Genomic DNA, 21643 nt, shown 5'->3' on the forward strand with positions numbered 1-21643 from the left:
ACAACAATAACAATACTAAGAGAAAAAAATAACACCAAGATTAAGGAATGCATGTGCAATTAAAACCCAGAGTAAAATATAATAACAATAAAATAATAACAATAATTGTAACAACCATACAATAAAATAACATTATCTTTCCTTTTCATGACACAAGCAGCATGACACTCTCATTCCTGAACCAGTGGGACAGGAGAGGAATGCAAGAGAATTTCAGAAAGAGAATGGGGAATTATTTTTCTGCCCCAGGATGAAAGGGGATGCGTTGTATTTCCAATGGAAGGCGTAAGGTGCACAGACTGCTGGGAGATCGCATCCTCACCTACAGTATACTGAGCTGGAATGAAGGACAGGCAGGAAAAGGAAACTGCAAGGACAGCCCAGGAATCAGAGCTGGCAACCAGGGAGGTTACCTGGTGGTCTGCCAGAAGGTAACTGTCTTGTTGCCCCATCTGTGCGTAGCAGGATCCTCTCTACCAGGCCAGCCAAGCACTGACCGCAAGACAATGCATTTATGCTCGTCTTTCTGTCAGCTTCCCTTCTTCAAAGAACCTCCTTCCCTATTGCTGCCAGGGAACCCATCCCTTGCCACCACGATGACGAGCCTGCATCTTGTGAAACACTTAAATACTTCATGCTCTAGTTACCGGGAAATGAGGAGTGGAACTGAGCAGCCATGTAGACTTCAGCTTTCACAGAAACTTTCTATCAGACTCACTTCTCTCCTTCCTCCCAAGGCCTTCCATAGACAAGGGTACTTCAGAGACACTTCTAAATCCCGATGTAGCAGTGCAACTGCTACTACCAGCAAAACTTCCCTCGCTCCTCAATCCTTGGTGTGGAGAACCCACACTACAACGCGTCCCTGGCTCTAGGGACACCCAACTGCAGGAAATATCTTCCAGAGCAAGTTTAGGGGGAGGAGGGGAAATGCATTCTGCCACAACTGTGTTACAGTGGGTAAGACCCAACTGCTCTCAATGCTCTATCATTTATGAAACCTGAGTTTGAATCCCTCAACTGGATTTTGCCATGCTTGCTTAGGTACCCCAATTTAGCCCATTCCTGATCCCCTCCCACTGACAAATATAGTTGACAACAGCTGCTGTTGCCCTATCCCATGGGCTAGGGTGTTGCTCCCATTTCAAACACACAACTAGGACAACATCATGATTCGGGAGGATTCCATCCTTCTACTTTACCATCAGCAAGCAAAAGGATTCAGTTTTAGGGGAGGAAAGCTGTTCTTCCAACAGGAAGAAAGAGGCCAATCCATAAACACATCTTCAGACCCTCTGGGAAGCATGCTGGATGTCACAACAACCCAGTCCCTTCCAGCCCATCCAGTGCTAGAGGAAACATCCTGATACACACAATTCCAGCCCCAATGAGCCTCCCCAACACCATGCCAAGTGAGCTAAGATCGACGACGTGGGAAAAGGAAACACCACCACCAGAAGAAGAAAATCAGCAATAACAACCCAAAAAGAAAAAGAGCTGAGATTAAATTCCGACTAGCCTCAGTCAGTTTCTAGGAGTACCAGTGGAAGTAAACCCTTAAACCGCATCTGTAGTTCGGTAAGGCACTACGAGGGAATGATGTAAAACTAAGACTGTGACAGCTGTAATGGCTGTGCTGAGGAACACACCACAGAGAGAAGGCAGCATCTGCACACACACACACGCACACACGTACATACATACCTGGACAATCACATTTCTTACATGCCTATGTTATATCACTTTTCTTTGTGCAATCACATTGAGGAATAATCTATTGGTATCATTGAAGTTCAACACAAAAGAGTAAAAAGGGTGTATGACCTGTAGAGTGCTACATTCTACCGGGGGAAGCTAAAATGTCTCCTCCTATACTAAAACGGCTAGGGATTAAAAGGAAAACTTCCAGATAAAACAAAAGAAAACAAAACTGAAATCCAACATACATTATTAGAGATCTCATTTAGGAACAGAATTTCTCAGGGATTTATCCAGTGTGTTCGAAAAAGGGAAAAAAACAACCCCATTGCTTCTGATCTTGACCAGCGTAGCGTGGCCTATTTTGCCCACATATGTTTAAGCAAATCAGCCTTGGGTAAGAATTTAAGAGCGCTGAGACAGCATTTCCTCCTCTACCCTCAGCCTCCTTTAGCCATTTTTTATTTCCATAAGAACCCCAAAGCCTCTTGTGTGCTTTGGGATACAGAGACCACAGCCAAAAATGAGGCAAAACCCTTTGAAATGCTGGATAAATCCCTAATCCACACACCTACTGGATTAAATGCCTAATGGATTTTATTTTAGGTGTTCTGGACAACAAATTTCTAAATGTAGCTCACTATTGGATGAAAATAACCTTTGAAAGTCTATTGGTGAAGTTCTTCAATACACAGGACCCGCTGGAGGGTCCTTCTGCTTCTCTCTCTCTCTAGTTTGGTGCAGAATGGTTGGGTTTTGTGTTTTGTTTGTTTGGGTGGTTTTTTTTTTGTTTTTTTTTTTGGTGGTTTTATATTTTTTCTGTTCTTTTTTTTTTTCTTTCCATTTTCTTTTTTTTTTTTCCTTTTTTAAATAAAAAGTGTAGAATTGGTTCTCCCCTTTCTTTCCTCTTTCTCGCTTCTTCCTGAAAGTCTCCTTCGTTCAAGTTTCCCGCGAGCCTCCCATTGCATTGTTATTTGTCACGTTCTTCAGTACAAAAGCAGCCACCTCACTCCCCCGTGGCGGGCGCGTCTCTCGCTCCTTATTCCAGTGTTTAGATGTAAGGGTACTGGTTGACCTTGGTGGGGCTCAGTGGGTATCCAGTGTAGACTGTGGAGGCTGGAGAAGCACTGATATAGGTCTGATGGGCAAACTGAGCCTGGTACTGACTCGGGTGGATGGTGGGTGAGGGCAGAACCCGCGGGCCCATGCTGACGGGGACTTGGTGGACGATGCTGGCGGGGTAGGTGGTGTGCTGCACGGCGTGCCGTGCAGACCCTTGAGAGGCCACCAGGTGTGCGACGGTGCCCGTGGAGCCCAGGGCGGCCGGGGTGGTGTATGTGTAGAGGTGGGGTTGGGTGGGCAGGTGAGCAGCGGCAGCCGCGGCCAAGTGAGGATGAACTGTACCGTGGCTGGGACTATTGTGCGGGAAAGAGTACGGGGCCTGAGCTATCGTTGGAGTGATGTAGGCTTGCTGTCTCCGGTGACTCCCTGTGCGATCAGTCGTGATGTGCTGCTGGGCCTGGATAAAGACAGCAACAGTGATAACCGGTTACAAGACAAGAGATGGCTCTTCACATCCTCAGTGGTGCCTGGGGGCCACCCCATGAAACTGGGATGGCTTCGGGAAAGTCCCCGGCTCTTCTCCTGACATCCTCAGCATCACCACAATCTTCCCTCAGGAACAGGTGATGGCAAAGGGTCCCTCCCAAACCTAGCAAGACCCTGTAGCCTTACTTGTACACCACAATGACCTCTAAACTGAGGGCACAATTCCCCGCTGTGAGTCATGACCTGCTGATACAGCTCCCATGGAGACCCAGCCTCGGATGCTTGGGTCCTAAGAACACTTCCTCAGCTCCAGTCACTCACACGACACATAGCTTTCGTTACTGAACTCTCTGATGACATAATACAGTGCACAGATATCTTAGGGGAATTAAATCACCTAGCTATGCCTGGAACAGGCCATTGATTTTTGGTCAGCTTGGATCTTTGAGGTTATCATTTCCAGGAGAAGTAAAATAACTACTTTATTTTTTAAAGATAAAACTCTCTGCTCGATCAGATCCTGCAGGTGCTTGGCACCCTCATCTAATCAGCTGTAATTAGTTTAGCATAGGCAACTTCTTGCAACGGGACAGAAACAATGTACTTTTTCACACATCTCTTCAGGTGCCATGGAATTCAATCAGTCATTTGTAATTATGGTGTAGTGAGAATATTAAATAACAAAAAAGTAGGAATTAGAAGGCAGGAAGAGCATCGCTCCATGTTATTTCCTCCTAGTTTTCCCACTCTTTTCATCCTTTTAAGAGCTCTCTGTGCTCTAACTGGCTTAAAATATGGCAGCCACACGTCTCCTTTACTCTTAGAAACAGCATCTCACCCACTGCCTCCATTTTTACTGGCTTTTATTTCAAGCTAGTTCAAATTTCAACTACATTTTGAGGGGAGGGGACATTTTTTCTCCCACAAATTATTTTGTTTTAAACCAGTTGTGCTATGGAAGCAAACAGGCACCATTCTTTGAGCTCTCCAGACATTCTCCTCTGGAAAGTGGATAACTGCTGTAACTTCCCTACTCATCACCTCACTTCAGGAAGAGGGAGGCCCCAGGTGCTGTCTGTGACAAGGGCCTTTTTAAAGGAAGCTCCTGGAGAGTCCCCTGGGCACTCTGATCACAGACCACGAAACATCTTGAGAACTGCCTGATACCAAGCAATGGGATTTTACCCAGGTCTTAGCATAGATTTATCATGGAATGGATCAAACTCGTTATGCAACGCGTGGTCATGTTTATGCTTAGAGGTTCAGTTTTGCCTTGTCACATCTGATGGAGACTTTCCTTGAAAGATACTCTCCCCGTACTTACCTACAGCTACAGAGACTTCAGACTTTCCTGCACAGTCCTGTTTCACCACCTTGTGTCTGTGCAACTGCACCCTCCTCTCTTACACCATCCCCACTCACACTCTTAGATCATTTGACTTCCAAACACATGTTAAGAATACTGCCAGCCCACTCACAGCTGGGATCTGCACTGCCTCTACTGCCAGAGCTAGAAGATCAAGCTCTGCAATGAAGCTGAAACAAGTCCATCAAACTCGAGGCCCAACTATCATTAGGTTAGAAAAGGACAGCCCACGCTGGAGCAGCAGTGGGTTGCAGCTGGGTGATACATCACCAAAATCTGTCTCAATTGACTTACCTGGCTTAGATTAAGAGGCTGCTGCTGCTGGAAATGTGCTCCTGGTCGCTGCTGCCTATAGGCAACGGCTCCAGACGAGCTCCCTGAAGAGTGACCGCTGGTGGAGGTCACGGTGCTGGAGGACTTGGACTTGTAGGAAGATGAGTGGTGACTGGTGGTGACTGTGCCAGGAAAGGAAACACATTTGTAGCTTACATCACATTCTTTAATTGCTCACCCTACCTTTTCCTCACTGAGTCTCCTCCAGAGTGGCTTTGAGGAGGAGACATAAAACAGAAGTAGGATAAGAAAATGGTTTCTCTTTAGAGATACCTCAGCAGTACTTCTTATACTCAAACCAGACTGTCATCCTAGAGGCAGACAAGCAGATCTGGACCCCAAACTAGCCCTGGAGAAGGCTTTAAAGATCCTTCAGAAGTGTGAGAAACTGTTCTGCCAGTAGAACTGTACGATGCAGGTACAAATCCCAAAGAGAGGAAGGAAAGTACACTGTGCACAGCACAAAAAAAGCCCTGGCTTGACTGACCTCATGGTGAGTAGGAAGGGAGGGAGAGTGAGCTAGTGGGGAGCTCACCCTCTGAGCCTTCGTGTTCACCAGCAGTGCACCAAAAGAAAAGACTGTCAAATAACACAAAGCCAATTGCTTTGGGCCAAACTTCCACATAAGCCCCTTTTCAACATATTATACTATCTAATACTGCAGAGGCTCTGGATGAGCAAACCTCATCAGTCCACAGTGAAGATGCTGGGGAATTGTTTTTCCCAGAAACGTCAATAAATTCAGATGAAAATGCACATGTGTTTTCAATCTTTTATGTGTTGTAAAGTAAACCTATGGAAAGGCAGGGAAGCAAAGGTTCACACTTGCATTTGGGAGCCTTTCCTTTCAAATGTTGAGCTAAAGACTGCATTCTGCTCTTGGGTTTGCACAGAAGTAACTAGGAGTAACACTTGCCCCCATGACTCCTGAATGTACCAAGGCACATAAGCAATGCAATACAGCTCCCAAGAACAGATGTGTCACTTGAGAGCAGGGCAGGAGCACGGTTTCTTTGGAAAACAAAACAAACAAACAAACAAAATGAAACCGAACAATGAGATTCTTCCAAGATAAATCATTTATTTCTTACTAATTCTCTTGACGGAAGAGGTGCAATTTACCTGGTGCCAGGCTATCACACTCTACCAACACCTCACTGGCCTGGGTTTTCAGTGGTGGCACGATGATCGTTCGGGGGTTCCCACTGCAGTGAGTCTCTGGAACCCCTTTGGTGTCGTATGTGTTCCCATTATTCTGTCCTGCGCGATGTTGCGTGGCATAAGGGCTGTTGTTGCTGGAGGAATCGGAGTAGGGGGAATCATGCACAGTGACACAGCTGATGACGTTCTTCCTTTGCTTGGACAAGGTGCTGAAACACAAGCACACAAATGGAAACAGTGAATGGGGAACTACCGACTTGGAAGCCATCAGAAGACTCTGCCCACGGCAGGCAAGCTCTGCAAAGGCAAAGCACTCCCTGCGGTCCTTCACCAGTTGGAGGCTGCTTATGCCGAATTCTGGGCTTCGAAACTCACTCATTACTATTCTAGGGAAGCCTTTGTGGAGGTCAAGGAGTGAGTAAGACATTGTGGATGGATCTTATATTCACACTGCTTAGAATAGCACTGAATCAGACTGCCAGATTTATTTTCGGCCTGCTTTTTATATACGTGTGCAGTAGAGACCCAGCAGTTATACTATGCTTTGTTGCAAGTCTCACCACCCACACAAAAATGTGGTGGTTTCTCCCAGCCTTCCAGCAATGATTTAATAATAGATGCTACGGATTTTCATGATTAAATCCCATGAATCTATAAAATACACTCTTTTCTATTTACTAATATACTGCAGCGGGCATATATTTTCAAGAAGAATTTGAAACTGAGGAATGAATGAAGAAAAAACGAGCAAAGTATGTGTTGCCATACAGAAGCTCTATCGTTTCTTCTCTTTTTCCAAATAAGCACTGGGTCTCCTGGCTCTCACATGGATTATCAAGGTCCTGCTGTAGCTAATCTATCTATGACATCAAAAAAGTGATTAAAAAGGAACATCAACACTTCCAAGATCAGTGCTAGAAGTTCATTATACTAGACTGCGCGAGTACAACTGGGATTTGCTCTGCTATTGTGCCTAATTACTCCTGATGGTTTCTCCTTCCTGTTATGAGCTTGTTTAGGGGGAGAAAGGGAGAGTAAAAAGGAGGAGGGAGGAAGGGGGATAGTGAAGATCTGCTTAAATGGCTCACAACCTTGACAGTGCACAGACCTTGACTACAGAAAATAGCTGCTATGTTTCACTGATTGCATTATGTTGTTATGGCAACTGAAGTTTTTAAAATGATGAAAAGAAATGGATAGCACATAAAAAGCTAAGTAATTAGGCTTAATGGTGGAAACAGCCCCAACAGAAACAGAAATGCCATGGAGAAAAAGGAATCCAACTCTTAACTTTTTGAGTGCACACTTTACAAAGAGAGAAGTTCTTTTCCCATTGAGTCTCACCGCTGTTCTCTCATTCTGGCCAGTCCAGTCCAGGTCAGAGCTGATTAATCTGGTCTTAGTTTGTGATGGAACCAATTGTTCTCTAGTCTCAGCATCACTTCTTGCCCAGGGAAAGGCAGAGCATATGCTTAAGCAGTTTCCTTTCAAGGACATTTTTTTTTTGCCTGAATTGTTTTTCACAGTGCTAAAGGAACAATGACGGGTCCCTACAACTGTCCCAAAGCCTTTCCAACAGCATTCACAAACCGTAGCTCACCAGGACTTGTAACCATCAGCTATCTTTTCCATTAAAGCATGCCTCGGAGTGCTGCACTCACAGACAAGTTACCATCACACAAACTTCTCCCGAGCTATCAGCACAGTCCTGCCATGGCTCAAAGTGGTCACAAAACCATGATGTTCTAGGCACTGTGAAAAACACCTCACAAGAGACCCCAGCTATCCTAAGGCATGGACAAAACAGGGCAAGCAGAGAAGGAGGGGAAGCTGTTGCACAAGAGTCTGAAAGCTGAAAGCAATGTTTGCAGGGTGGGTAAGGCAGATGACAGTGAACCCTTGTACTCTGGCATTCCTTAAGGAGCTGAGAAGTGCTGGATTAGGAGTAAAAAGAACAACAAGCCATCTTAGATGCATAACTACTTTATGCAAAGAAAGACGTAGCAATTTGGATATGGTGCTACAAAAGAAGAATATTAAGCCAATAAAAATGACTAATATTGCATCAATATTCCTCTCTCCCTTCAGTAGAAATGCCTGTAATCATACATTTATGAGTATTCACGCTGCTTGCCCTTTGCAGCTACCCTTGGCTGCCAGTTGGGAAGAGAGATATATTCTCTGCCTCTGACAGTTATTGCATTTTATAAAGAAATATCAAGTCACTAAAGAGTTTTCTGACAACTGATAAGGTCTAGCTATTCTTTTACAGTCCCTTCCCTACAAAAGGGGCTGAGCTACTGAACTGGAAATACTTGCTCTCAGCTGATACTTGACATGGGAAAGGCTGAGCTGTAGAACTGGAAGGACATTTTTCTGTGAAATCTGTGATATTTATTGTTTTAGAATGAGTATGGTATTTTTCACCAACTTGACTGAAGTTCTGCCAAAGCAGGCACCATGAGGAGTCTTCTCCTACAAAATATTATAGCTCTTTGGTTAAAAGAAGAAAATCTTTGGTTAAACAAGTGACCCCAAACTCAAAACATTTCAAGAGAAAGGGACCTTAGCAAGATATTAAGCTCAGTTCATGCATGAAAACCTGAGAAGGACCGGAGTTATGGTCCTGCCAGGACTTACGCAAGTGCTTAGCACAACTAATATGTGTCGTTTCACTGAAGTCAGCTGGACTATTCCCGGTAATGGAGCTAAAGCACATAGGTAAATATTTGCAGGATTAGGGCCAAAGTGATTAGCCTTTTGATTCAGCAGGCTGCATCATTTCAAGTGCAAGAGGAGTTCCACTGAAAGCAGTTGGATTTTTTTTTCTTTAGGAAAGGAAGCAACTACAGTTAACTCAGAGAATGCAGAAAAGTCAGTCGGGACTACTCACACGCTTGGAGTTAGGCACCTGCTGTACCACAGCCTGCCTGAGAGATTAAGGGTGGGAATTTCAAAAGCATCAAAGGCCCAACTCATGCTGAAAATCAGTTGATTCACAGGCTTAAAGATACACGTTAAGCTGAAACGGGGCTTTTGAAAATTCAGCCCAGAAGAGCTAGCATTCCCCTTTCTCAAATCCTTGCTAACCGACAACTGTGCTCCTTTCAGCTCCCTCTGAAGACTCAGCTCCTCTCCCCACCTTGCAGAAATGCAGAAGTTATCTGTGTGGGGTCCAGGCTGACATACTGCCTTCCCTGCTCACTATCAGGGCTGAGAGCTTATCATAGAATGATAGGATCACAAGGTTGGAAAGGACCTACAAGATCACCTAGTCCAACCATCCTCCCATTACCGTAGCTACAACAAACCACTAAACCATATGTCGTAGCTGTTTTACCTGTTGACACAGCACTTGCCTACTCAGCAAGCTTACTGTATTCCTATAACTCAGCTACAGCTTTTGGGGATGTTTGTGCTTACACAGAAAAATACTATTAAAAGTCTTGCCCCCTTCCTATTAAGCTCACTCCAGTCCTGGTAATTGCTTTCCCTCCTGCAAGCACAGTAGCAGCAGCATACATGATTTAGTAGCACTGAGAGTCGGCGTGTGCTCCTGGTCAGCTTGTGTGCCTGCCTGCTTTGTGTGGGTAGGTGTATTTTAATTTTCCAGATGAGGGAGAGGGGAAAGATTACCAAAGTGGCATCAAATCCATCTACACAGACTGAAAAGCAATAAGTTGTGAAGGCTTTTTAACCCTTAGCGGCAGGAGCTGTGTCCTCCCTTTCAGCATCTGGGAAAATAAGCATTGCCATGTAAGCTTATTAGTTTACAAGTTGCAGACTGTTCCCACTCTGTCCTGAAGGGCTTAAGCTCAAACTCAGGCACAAAGGAATCCATGTTCACTGACTGTACAGACACAGAGCAGGTTAACACCCTCAGCACAGAGCAGAAGCAACCCCCAGAGAAACTCTCTGGAATATACCACCCTTGTGAGTGCATAGTGCGCTCACAAGACGTGGATCCTTATTCCCCACAGTAAGGTAGGACTTCAAAGAATCCCCCCAAAACAACCAACCCAGAGTCTAGGAGGGGCAGCCTTCAGTGTGTGGTTCACACACAGAGTTTCAGGCCCTTCAGGGTGGGTGAAGCTATGGCAGCAGAGGTTTTTGGCTCTCATGGTCACATAGACGGCCTTTTTTTGGGGAAAGAAGGTGACTGCCCCACATCTGCGCCACTGAATTAGTGTGCAAGTACACCACGATACATTAGTTTTTCATCACACAAATTTGTTTCCATTCTCTGAAAACTTTAGAATATGAAACTTTTGGGTCTGTTGCTCCAGAATAATCCATCTATTCTAAGAAAGTATAGAGTCAGCCAACAAAAACTCACGCCACCACTACAATCTCTCTCTTCACACTGAGATCTTATGCCATGCATAGCTCAGTGCTGGGAACATACCCTTCTCTGTGAAGCTCAACCTCTTTCCTGACCTGTTAATCTGCTCTCACTTCCTTTATGATGGTATGAAGTATTTATCAAGGACTACACTGAGGCCATTTTATTAGGGTAAATAGCTACATGCTTTAGCTATTTAAGTCAAATACACTGAATTGTTTAGCAGGCTGTAAAGGTCCTGCTGCTGATGGTTTGCTGACAGTGCTACGGTCTATCTCTGTTATTTTAGGTATTAGTTGGTGTGTCTTCTGGAGATGGAAGGCAGCAATCTTTTTACCAGATGATTGTGGTTAGTCAACGTATTGCTATGCAGAGTCAGTCTGTTATCACGCACAAGCATAACATAGCCACAATAGGCTAGATGTCAACAGTGAACTCCAAGCGGTATTTTGACCCTCACATACACATCAGCAAGTTGGCAAAAACACCTGGATTGTGCCTGCCAGCAATTTCTGTGTGTAAGGGGAATTAATGCCCTCTGAAGTACGCTCTGCCATCACTGCAATAGAGGAAATAAGGTAAATAACTCACATTAGCTACCAATCAGTTATAAGACCCACAGAGAGACTCTGTTGTGTAGTTTACCAACTTAAGGAAAAGGAATAAGATACAACCCTGCAGTTGTGTGGCAGTGAAGATGGTCAGTGAGGCTGGAACTAGGTTTGCCTACACATTAGCTTCGGTCAGCTTTCTTGAGAAGGCTCTGGGAAGACCTCATTGTGGCCTTCCAGTACCTGAGGGGAGCATAGAAACAGAAAGGGGAATGGCTGTTTACAAGGGTGGATAGTGATAGGACAAGGGGGAATGGTTTTGCACTAAGACAGGAGGTTCAGGTTAGATATTAGGAGTGGGTTTTTCACACAGAGGGTGGTGACGCACTGGAACAGGTTGCCCAAGGAGGCTGTGGATGCCCCATCCCTGGAGGCATTCAAGGCCAGGCTGGATGTGGCTCTGTGCAGATTGATCTGGTAGTTGGTGACCCTGCACATAGCAGGGGGGTTGAAACTAGATGGTGATTTGCCATTCTATGATTCAATGCTTCTATGATTCTGTGATTCTGGCCTGGGAAGACACTGATTACTATGAAGGAAAGCCAAGCTGAAGAGATGTTATTTTATAAGATCAGTGGCAGAGTGAACAGCAGAGTAGTGAGAGGCCCTCCTGTTTCTTTTGGGTATAACCTAAGCAAAAATAGTTTCATTCAGTCAAAATATTCCCTTTTCATTTTGACTATTTCTATTTATTTTTTTCTTCTTTGATTTTGGTTTGAAAAAAGTAAGTAGAAAAAAAATCCAGGAAACCATCAAACAGAAGTCTTATTCTCAATTAGTTAATTCCTTGACAATCTGTTCCCCTTTAAAAAATAGTCCAAAATCTTTGCAATTGTGAAGCTCCCTAAATTTCACCATGTTGGGGATATTACACAAAGAAGAAAAACAAACCACCAAAACAGTGGGGCAATGAAACACGTCAGTACATCCTGCAAAATGCCCTGGTTTTGACAAACTCATTTTATTTTCTTTCACCAGGAATTCGACCCTGAAAACCCTCGACCGTATCAATGAGGATGGGTGGAATTGTACCCACGGTCTCTCCTCTGTAATCTCTGCCTGGGCACAGGGATGGGCCCAGTAGATGGCCCTCTTTGACAAGGCTCCACTGAGCAGGTCCCCCAGAGCCCATCTTGCACCACCTCCTCAGCACCTCCAAACAACGGAACCGCAACATTTTCAGATGACTATTGATTTTCAGAAGATTACAACAAACTACACTCATCACCAGTGCAAAATACAGGTGAGAAAAGAACAAGTAAAATGCCGGCCTGCCTGCTCTGCCGTCTGGTACTGCCTAAACACTCTGTGTGAACATCTGCATATTTCATTAGGTAAAAGAAAATTCTGCCCGTATCACACTGAATTCTTCACATTTTTTCTTCTGACAATAAAAAAAAGTTGCTTCTCCTGTACTAGAGAAGCTCTCTGGTATTACTCTGGTAACACAGAAAAGCTTTTCTGTCAGACTAAATCCAAACCACTACAGTAGGATCATGTTTTATCAGCGTTACCCATCTTTTTTAAACTGAGACTTATAAACTCTCACATCATTGAACAATGTCCTACTTCTCACAGCAACAAGCAGCTTTAATCTCTCCTCACTGAGCAATCAGTAAAGCAAACATTTTTAGACTCGTGGGTCAAAGAGAAATTTCTAACCCCACAGGAAATAAGAGAAGGAACCGCTGCAGCAAATTCAGGAGTGGATGCAACTTCAATGAAGTTACTGCAAAGATACCGCTGCTAATTAATGAGGCAGGATCAGTCTGTTAACTCTGACCGATCAACTGCCATGTTATTTCCCTGCCCTAATCCAAGAAAGGTAATATTGTTAGGCTGTCACTCAGAGCATGTTTCAAGTTATTCCTTACTTCTCACCCCCATACCACAGCTATTGCCCAGCAGCTTGATATTTGCATAAATATGAGTGAGACAACACATTCTTTGCACAGTTTCGTTTTAGACTCAGTTGCAGATCCTGAATGTTTGGGCACCTATTACCATAAAGCATGTACCTCACTGTTATTCCCACTTTCTTGTAAACAACAACCATGTAAGAAAACCCAGAAGTGCTTCCCTAAATGAGATGCTTTCAGTGGGAAAAAAGCAAACAAACAAACTCATCTTTGGCAGGGACAAAGTTTGTTGGCATTAAGTGCTGACACAGCTTCCTTGATTGAAAGCGAGTGACTTTTACTCTGGCTGAAAATCTGGTTTTGGACCTATCCAGGTCAAAAGGCTCTGAGCAAACTGATTTCACTCTCCCTGAGACTTTAATCCAAAATTCTCATTCTGAATATGCTTTTTTTGTGTGTCTCTGCCCCTAATAATCCACTTGCTCGGGTTATATCTGCACAGGCAACCTTACTGATTCTAGAATTACCCATGGTCATGCAAAATGTCTCCACATTGCTTAGGAATTAAATCTAGTTCTTTAGCTTTGGCCTCCCAGGAATGCTGTAGTTCTGGCAATTTGTATAGGTATGCCATATGGATAGAAAAAGTAGCCAAGGATCTCATCCTAGGCAGGAACGTGTCCTGAATATGATTTAGCCATATGAAAGCCCGTTTGTTTACATAAGTCTGCCCCCCCACCAGATCTTGGCCAAACATTCAAATACCCCACACTCCCAACTTGATTTCCAGACATTCTCCAGAACTTTGTTCTGCCTCTCTCCCTGGAGGGGCACTGAGTGAAGCAACTGATCAGAGAGCAGCCAAGTTGAGGTGGAAGCGACAACTGGAGGCCTACGTGGCCACAGGATCACAGCTCTTCCTTCCACCTCACTCCAGGTTCAAGATGATACCCAGGTGGCAAATATAAGTAAGCGTATATGACCTTTCAAAGCCTCGGACCACAGCACCACAGTGATGCAAGTAGATTCCCTAACTTGTGAAACACATATCTGCCTTCTTTGTGTTGCCTACCTTCACAGCCTTAGTTTTCAGCAACTCTTATCTTGTTCTTCTTTTCCTTTAAGAGTCCTGGAAAAAAGGACTCCTTATTTAAGGGACTCAGTTATTCCTAGTCCCAGTCTCCACTCTGAGCTTTATCTAACTCTTTCCAAAAATATACTTTCTTCCACCAAACTAAGGACTTTTTATTTATTTTTTATTTTTTTTGAAGGTGAAATATGTGATGGCTCTCAAGTGATAAAATTCCCCATGATAATCATTTCACCAATGGTGAGCTTAAATCTGAGATGCACTGAGCAATTTCTTCCTAGTGGGGTTCACTGGTAAAGGAAAGGGGATAGGAAAGCAGAGGTGGCTGATGACAGGCAGGTTGAAACTGTGGCTCTAGACACCTGAACTGAATATAGCTCCTCTTTACAGATTTTTAGCTCCTTGAGGCCAAATGCATCTCATCTGTTCTGTGCACATCTGCAGCATTCTACTTATCACTGCAGCGCAGAGATGTAGAGATATAGATATCTATCTCCAGTGATTAAAGTAAAATCTGCCATGGAGCATGTCCTAAATAAGAAATAGTAATAACTCTCCTGGCAGTACCGGAGGGAGAAGGTTAAAAAACTCCCTGCTCAGTTACCCGCATAAAGATGGTATGATTATTCAGCTGTTTGCACAGCTACTCCTCTACAACTTATAAAACAGAGTGATATCCTCTGACTGGCATCAGATGGGGAACCTAAGGTGTCTGCATGTGATCAAAAGGTGCTGAAAAGACACTCCTGGAAAATGCATTCCTCTCTCATCCACAGGAGATGATCAGCAGTGGCAGCTGCCCTGTGCTGCACTGTTTATTTGGGTGAAATAATTCTCCGAGGAGCAAACTCTGTCACCGCAGTCTTTATAGCCTCATCTATGCCTCTCTGCAGCCAGTCAAAATGCCATCAGTTTCTGTCACTCCTATGACAATGGTTCTGGGGTGTTCTGGAAACACAATCAGAGCTGAGCAACCCTTGTACAAATGTATTTACTCTTACTGAGCACTTAAAACACAAACCTTCACTGTTTTCATGCCCTTTTAATGGAAAATACAAGGTATGGAAAGTATCATTTAATGCTCTGCTTGGTTTGCTTAGAGAGAAAAGGCCGTTTCGAGCTACTTTCCTTCCAAACCTTTCTTACTGTCTTTGTTTTAAACAGCTATCTGACTTGAAGGGCTCATTAATGTAGATCTTCTAAAAGCTCCTTTGAACAGCCCTTCAAAAGAGAGAAAACTATTATTTCCTCTTAGAGAAAAGAAACTAAGGCCCAGAGAGACTCTGACACTTCTCCGAAGTCCACAGCAAACGTACAGAATGACAGGGAACATCAGCTAGGTCTGCAAAGACCTCTGCTAGAACCTTAGCTCCTCCATCACCTTTCCTCCCAAACTAAAGACCCAGCCATAACTGCTGGGACCTTACAGCACTCCTCTGCCTCTTTTTCTCACCCGCAGAGAGAAGAGCAGAGCTGCTGCTCACCTGGTGGGTGCATGCTTCTGCTCCTCCTCTTCATCGGTGTCGCTGCTGATAGTGATGACGCTCACTGCGGGGCTGGGGGTGTCGGGAATGATTATGGGCTGCCGCTGCCGCTCCCGTGTGGTGCTGGTGGCCACGTCACCCCAGCCGCAGGTGACGGCAGTGCTGCAGGCAGGGCTGTTGTGCACCATGGCACAGCGAGGAGGCGTGTTTTCTTTCACTCGTTTCGACCGCTGAGGCGAGCTGATGGACTGAGAGGACGAAACTTCGTAGGTGGATGCATTTCTGGAAATGGGAAAGGCTGTTAGTTGGTTAAATCTCAGCTTGCTCAGTTGCTGTGGCTTTTGACTCCCAGCCTCTCATTCTCTCACGCTGACTTATGGAGTCTGGGAAAACTGCAAAATCAGCACCATCACCTTTCCAAAGGTCAGAGTGCCTCACATGGCTTATTCTTATAATTGGCTGAAAAGTACTTCTTTTAAGTAAAACACCCCTCAATTTTGTTTTCCACATACATTTCCAGATGAGAAATACTGCCTCCCAGGAGTCCCTGCCTACAGTTTAGGCTGGGAATAGAGGCTGGTCACAAAGCCCAGACATACAAAACACAGGCCGGCACTGCATGGCTGTCACACAAGGAGAAAGAACCCAAAGGATAATCCCTTTCTCCCATACCTGGTGAACTGTATGTATGCATCATGACCAATCTGTGCTTTTGTTTTTTTTTCTGTCCAGAAAAAAGCTTAAGGTAAAATTAGAATTTATTGTGGAAAACAGCGATCACTTATCAGGAAAACCGCTTTACTTACTTGAAAATCTAATTTGCCATTTAAGAATGTTTTCAGTTAACATTTCCTGCCCAATGCTTCATCCTCCAGATGAGGATGAGAGTGTCAGAATACCCAGATGGGAAAGCACACACTCAGTTTCAAGTCATTCCCATGTGAGGATGCAGATACAGCACCCATCGGTCAGGAAGAAAAAGAACAATCTTTTTGTTATGCATTGAAAATAATGCTCAAGCCCTCGATTTTCCCCCATCTTCCTACTTCAGCTTCCCTGTCTGAAAGTTGTAAACAGCTCTATGGATTGGAGATCTCAGCACAGAAAACAGCACGGCACAGGTCTGCAGATGTATTTACTGACCAAAACCCACCTCGTTATTTTCTTATATTTTTTAAAATGTTATAGTTTATTCTGCTTATTGCAGAGCATTCGCAGATGCAACACAAAGTTCTCGCTTTGTTCTACAGTGAGATGTGGGTTGCATTTGCAGTGTGGCCTAAAAGCTAACAAAAAGAATAGGTGGCATCTGTCAAAAGGAAGTCATTATGGACATATCACGCTATACCAACTTACACAGGGTCTTTTGCATAACAAATGACTGCACGGTAGCATTTGCAGTGCTTTCTGAATACCAATGAGCGGAATGGAGTACCCTTCTTTCCAAAGGAGCACGTTCCTCATTTGGCTACAAAATCATCACAATTAAAGACAATGTACAGCCCTAGAAAGCCGTTGCTCTGCAAGTGTCCAATTCCTCCCCAACATGGGCACCCTGCTCCTGCAGAGGGGTGGGAGAGGGGAGGCCCTGCGCAGACATGCTTGTTGCAACAGGCGCTCTCTTTTACAGGCTTGCTGGGGACAGAGCTGCCTCTGCTCTACATTACGAATGGACTAAGACAGCTGGAGCTCACCCAAAGTAAATGCAACATTAGAGAGCAGATAAATGGGAAGGATTTAAATAGCGGCCTCTTAACTAGAAGGAAAATTGGTTGTGAACTCCGAGCTCCTCTGGCCTGAGTCCAGTCACCCAGGAAAACCACAAGCTCCTCTGTTTTTGCCACTGTAGTGACCCATTTTAGTTCTCTTCTCTGCACTTATGGCTCGTTTTTTCTTTTTTTTTTTTTTTTTTTTTTTTTTTTTTTTTTTTTTTTTTTTTTTTTTTTTTTTCTTTTTCTTTTTTTTTTTCTTTTCTGAAAATGAAATGTATCTCAGTAGAGGAGCCATTCTCACAGTCCAGAGCACTTTCCCCAGGACAGTTGCACATACGTCTTCAGCAGCCCCGTCCTGTAAGAAGGACTGCAGGGCTGTGACAGGCACCGCAGTCATCCCACCATTTCAGCTGCACCAAACACCATGAAGGAATGCTCAACTTTCCTCTTGCAGAACCAAATGCTCCTACCTAGATTTAATAGATCCCAGCATCTAAGGAACGTTCCTGCGTGAAGTGCCTTTACCAAATGCTCCCTGCTTGATGCTGCCCTGATTAGGAAAAGATCGATGCGGGTATCTGTTGCTCCTCTAGCTGCTGTGTTAGAAGACAGAGAGCTTAAAGGTGGCCCACAGCCACCTCAGTGCCCTTCAGTGTATCTAACTTAGATTTGGAACAGGCTGCCCAGAGAGGCTGTGGAATCTTCTTCTCTGGAGATATCCAAAATTAACTCCAGAGCTCCCTCCCACATCCTACGATTTTGTGATTATCATTTATCTGCTTCTAAAGGGATGGATCTTACATGCAGACATCAGGAACCTGCTCCTGAAGGTGCACTGCCCCACAGCAGCATAACGACCTGTATGAGCAAGGCCTGAGCCTCCTGTCCTGCATCCCCACCATGCCACATGGTGTTTGCTGGCTATAAAACACACCCGACTGCCCCTTAATGAAGCAGCAGACAGTCCACTCACAAAAACTCACGGGCAGTGGAACAAGCTTTATTTTGCCCCATAGGCTTCTGGATACCTGACTCCTATCAGCACGCCTGCATTTCGGGCCCACCAAGGCCAGCGGTGGGGCCGGGCTCACTCACCGAGGCGCCGACTGGTGCTGCTTACTCTTCCTGGTGGAGGTGGTGGTGGCGGGCGGCTGGCGCATGACGTGAGCAACACCCACATTGACGGGCTGGGCTGCGGGGAGAGTCACATGGCTGGCTAACAGCGCGGGCTGCTGCATGATGGGATTGTAATGGCTGCCGTGAGCGTGGGTGTTTCTGCAAAGGGGAGAAGACAGGGACATGTTTAAAATACGACCGGCGGCTCCCCAGCAGGCTTTCACCCCATCACCTGCACTGAGGTTCTATTCTTGGGGCTCTTCGGTGCCACAGTTTATCCCCAGGAAAGACTGTTTTCCCCCCAAGGAAGTGGGCATGGTGCTGGGCTTGGGGGATGGTGGCCACTGCCCCAGCCCAAAGGCCATCATCACACATGTGCTGGCTGTCCCATGGGCATGTACACACATTCTCCATGTGCCAGCGATTTACCTCCAGTCTGCCAGTGGCTGGGTGCCTGCCATGGACTCAGGGATGACGGTCGCGTGCTGGACAGAAGTGTGGGTGGCCACCCCAGTCAGCTGCTGCCAGGCAGGAGGGAGCAGGATCTGCTGTGTGCCACTGGGCCATGCTTGCTGTTGGCCAGAGGAAAAAGTGTTTCTTAATAAGAGTCATCATAAACGGCATATAAACAATCACCCCCACCCAGCTGGGGCTCCTTGTAATAACTGTGGTCATCTTACCTAGTGCTTGGTGCCTTTCAGTCATAGATTGTGAATACTTTTAGGAAGCAGTAAAGTTATCAATATAGAGAGCACAAAAGACTTCCAAAGCAGCAGCTGTGTGTCAGGTTAAACTTGGAATGGGAGAGACTGAAACTGGCCTGCATTTCAATCGGAAGTTCCAACAGATTAGCACTTTTTAATTTTGACTATTCAGATCAACTGGGAGTTACGGTCTTATTAAATGGGACTTCTCCCTGCCTCCAGCCAATTTTCCTTCTGACCTCAACAGACCCTAAAGGACTTCAGGAACGTAAAGCAGCTTAAAAGGAGAAAGAATTTCAGGGATCAGGACAAAGAACAAGAGGCTGAAGGCTTTCACAAAGAGGGGAAGGAGTCTGGGGGTTCTACACAGCAGGGACATCTTGCTGCCTAGTCCAGCTACCCATGAGCCTTGGTCAAAGTAGAGGGGAGCTGTACATAGCTGCACATCGCATGTCTGTTCCCTTCATACGCTCTCTGGCTTTTTCTCAGCAAGTGCCCCCCTTGCAGGGTGGAGATCTCTGCCCTGTAAATCGAGTCATCGCTCTGCTATGCCGTCATCCCTCAGGTCGTCCCACTCCACCGACTCCACATGAATCAAATCATTTTTTGGCTTGGTCACACTGTGATTCCTTTAGAGGGAAACTTTGTTGTGTACTGCTTAGGATGGGGAACGCAACCCTCCATAGGCCCATGTTATGTAATCTCACAGCCCTGTGGAGGCTACATTTTAAAGAAGGGAGACTTCATCCAGGCATACGTTCACCCCCATCTCCATCCCCACAAACATCCTGTAACCTGTACCCCAATCACCCTCTGCCACCCTCAGTATAAAGATGAAACTTTTCCTAGTTCTGCTCCAAATTTTAATCATCTTAATTGTGTCATGCCAGATGAAAAGGCTGCTCTTATGAGGCCTCTTAGCAACATCTGCAAAAGACAGATTGTCACAGGGGTCTTGAGAGCTTTTCATTTAAGCAGCTGCAGCCGTGGTCTGGTGCAGGTCAGAGTAGTTAGGAGAAGGTAGTGAAAAGGTAAAAGATCAGGTAGGAAATTTCATTATTTATTTATTTATTTTTAACCAGCTTTGAATTAAAAGATGAGACTCAACTACTGTTGTGCTCGTTCCCAAGGGGCTACCAGGATTTACTTGCAGAGAAAACTGATTTCCTCCCTTTTTTAAGGAGGAGAACTGAACAAATGCAAACTCCTTTTCCTCCTGCAGAGCATAAATTTAGATTCAGTGTCAGGGTCCAGGCATAAATTCCTCACTTATTAGGTAAGGACCACTGAATCATTTAATCTGCAGATAAGACTTGTCTAGGCTGATCCACCAGCACAGCATGCTGTGCTTACACATGGGAGGCTCGTGCCTGCAGCCTCAATCTGTTCTCAGTTATTGCATTACTTTGAAATTGTGCTGTTGTGTCAGAGTGCGGTGCTGGCCTCTGCTCCCTGGAGGTGGTGCAGCCCCTGGTGCAACTAAATTCCCACCTGTGGTGTAAACAAGAACAACTAATGGAATAAACGTGTTTGCTCTGAAAGCTGGAAGCAGGACTTCTATGGGAAGAAATATTGCTGGGATGGAGTTAAAATGTGAGAAATTCAAGCATTCAGGGCACTATCCAAGGACAGAGAACGGTTCTGGGTCACGTCACATAAGTCTGACAGAGGACTGTATGGCTTTGTCCCTTTTGAAATCTGAAGTTGTACAGAGATACTTGTAAAGATGGGATCAGCCCATTTTCAACAGCCTGTGTGCATACAGTATTTGGACAAACTTGCTCAGGAGGCAGCAGGCTCTTTGCTGGGGACAGCCCCTCTAGCAGTTGGAGTTCGGACAGTCTGGCCTGAACGGCGTTTGATAACCAGCTGTGCATGAGAGGAACAGCTCACAGCTCAGAGAGACACACGGTCATCCAAAGATCAGATGTGACTACAATGCATTACAAAGGAGCTGTGTTTTTCCATTCAGGAAACTGGAATTGGGTACAGATTTGTTTATGAGACCAGCTGCTCAGCTCGAACCGAGCAAGGCCAGCGGACACCAGATGCCACCAGTGTCTATCAGAGAGCCTCCCTGTCGGAGCAGAAGCTAATGTTTCTCATCATGTGAGACAGACAGATATATCAGCTGACAGAGACTGCCTCTCTTCTATTAAATCAAAAATAAAATCTATGTAAGTGAGGAGTATTTTTCAGAAACAGCTCAAATAAGCCATATCAAAGTAGCAGTGCAAAAAATGTCAATAGAAAATAGCTGAGGGCAGTCCATGAAACCAGAGTTCTTGTAAATGGGACAGGACAGCCATATGGATCAAAGCTTCTTCAGAGCACTCACTGCCACAAAGTGGTGACCTGAGAGAGGCCACCTTGAGAAGAAAAGAGGAACTGCAGGACCCAAGGTCTTTTAAGATCCTATCGGCTTCAGCATGGTTCAGATAAGACCCTCATCCCTGTACACCAACACTGCAACAGGTACCTGCAATTTCACCTGCAGAGAAGCATTCACTTTGTGATTATTCCTCTTCCTGTCACCTCTTAGGCCCTCCTTTTCCACCAGACAAGAGAGATGGCCCACACAGGCTGTTACCACAGGCTTCAACTGGGATATATTCAGTG

At 45.1% G+C, this 21643-nt stretch overlaps 1 protein-coding gene across 7 annotated transcripts in view; it reads right to left on the bottom strand.

Annotated features, from left to right (window-relative positions):
• Positions 1 to 2560: 2560 nt before the first annotated feature.
• HIPK2 (homeodomain interacting protein kinase 2) overlaps positions 2561 to 21643 on the bottom strand; it is a 119482-nt gene continuing 100399 nt past the window's right edge. For all 7 annotated transcript variants that reach the window (XM_015867262.2, XM_015867273.2, XM_032445767.1 and 4 more), the window contains exons 10-15: positions 18750 to 18892; positions 18300 to 18479; positions 15493 to 15774; positions 6068 to 6315; positions 4907 to 5067; positions 2561 to 3217 (exon numbers count right to left, since the gene is read on the bottom strand). In XM_015867262.2, the coding sequence (XP_015722748.1) occupies positions 2750 to 3217; positions 4907 to 5067; positions 6068 to 6315; positions 15493 to 15774; positions 18300 to 18479; positions 18750 to 18892 (1482 nt within the window). In that variant the 3' untranslated portion in view covers positions 2561 to 2749. The remainder of the gene's footprint in view (positions 3218 to 4906; positions 5068 to 6067; positions 6316 to 15492; positions 15775 to 18299; positions 18480 to 18749; positions 18893 to 21643) is intronic.

This window comes from Coturnix japonica, chromosome 1 (assembly GCF_001577835.2).
Source record: "Coturnix japonica isolate 7356 chromosome 1, Coturnix japonica 2.1, whole genome shotgun sequence".
NCBI lineage: Eukaryota > Metazoa > Chordata > Aves > Galliformes > Phasianidae > Coturnix > Coturnix japonica.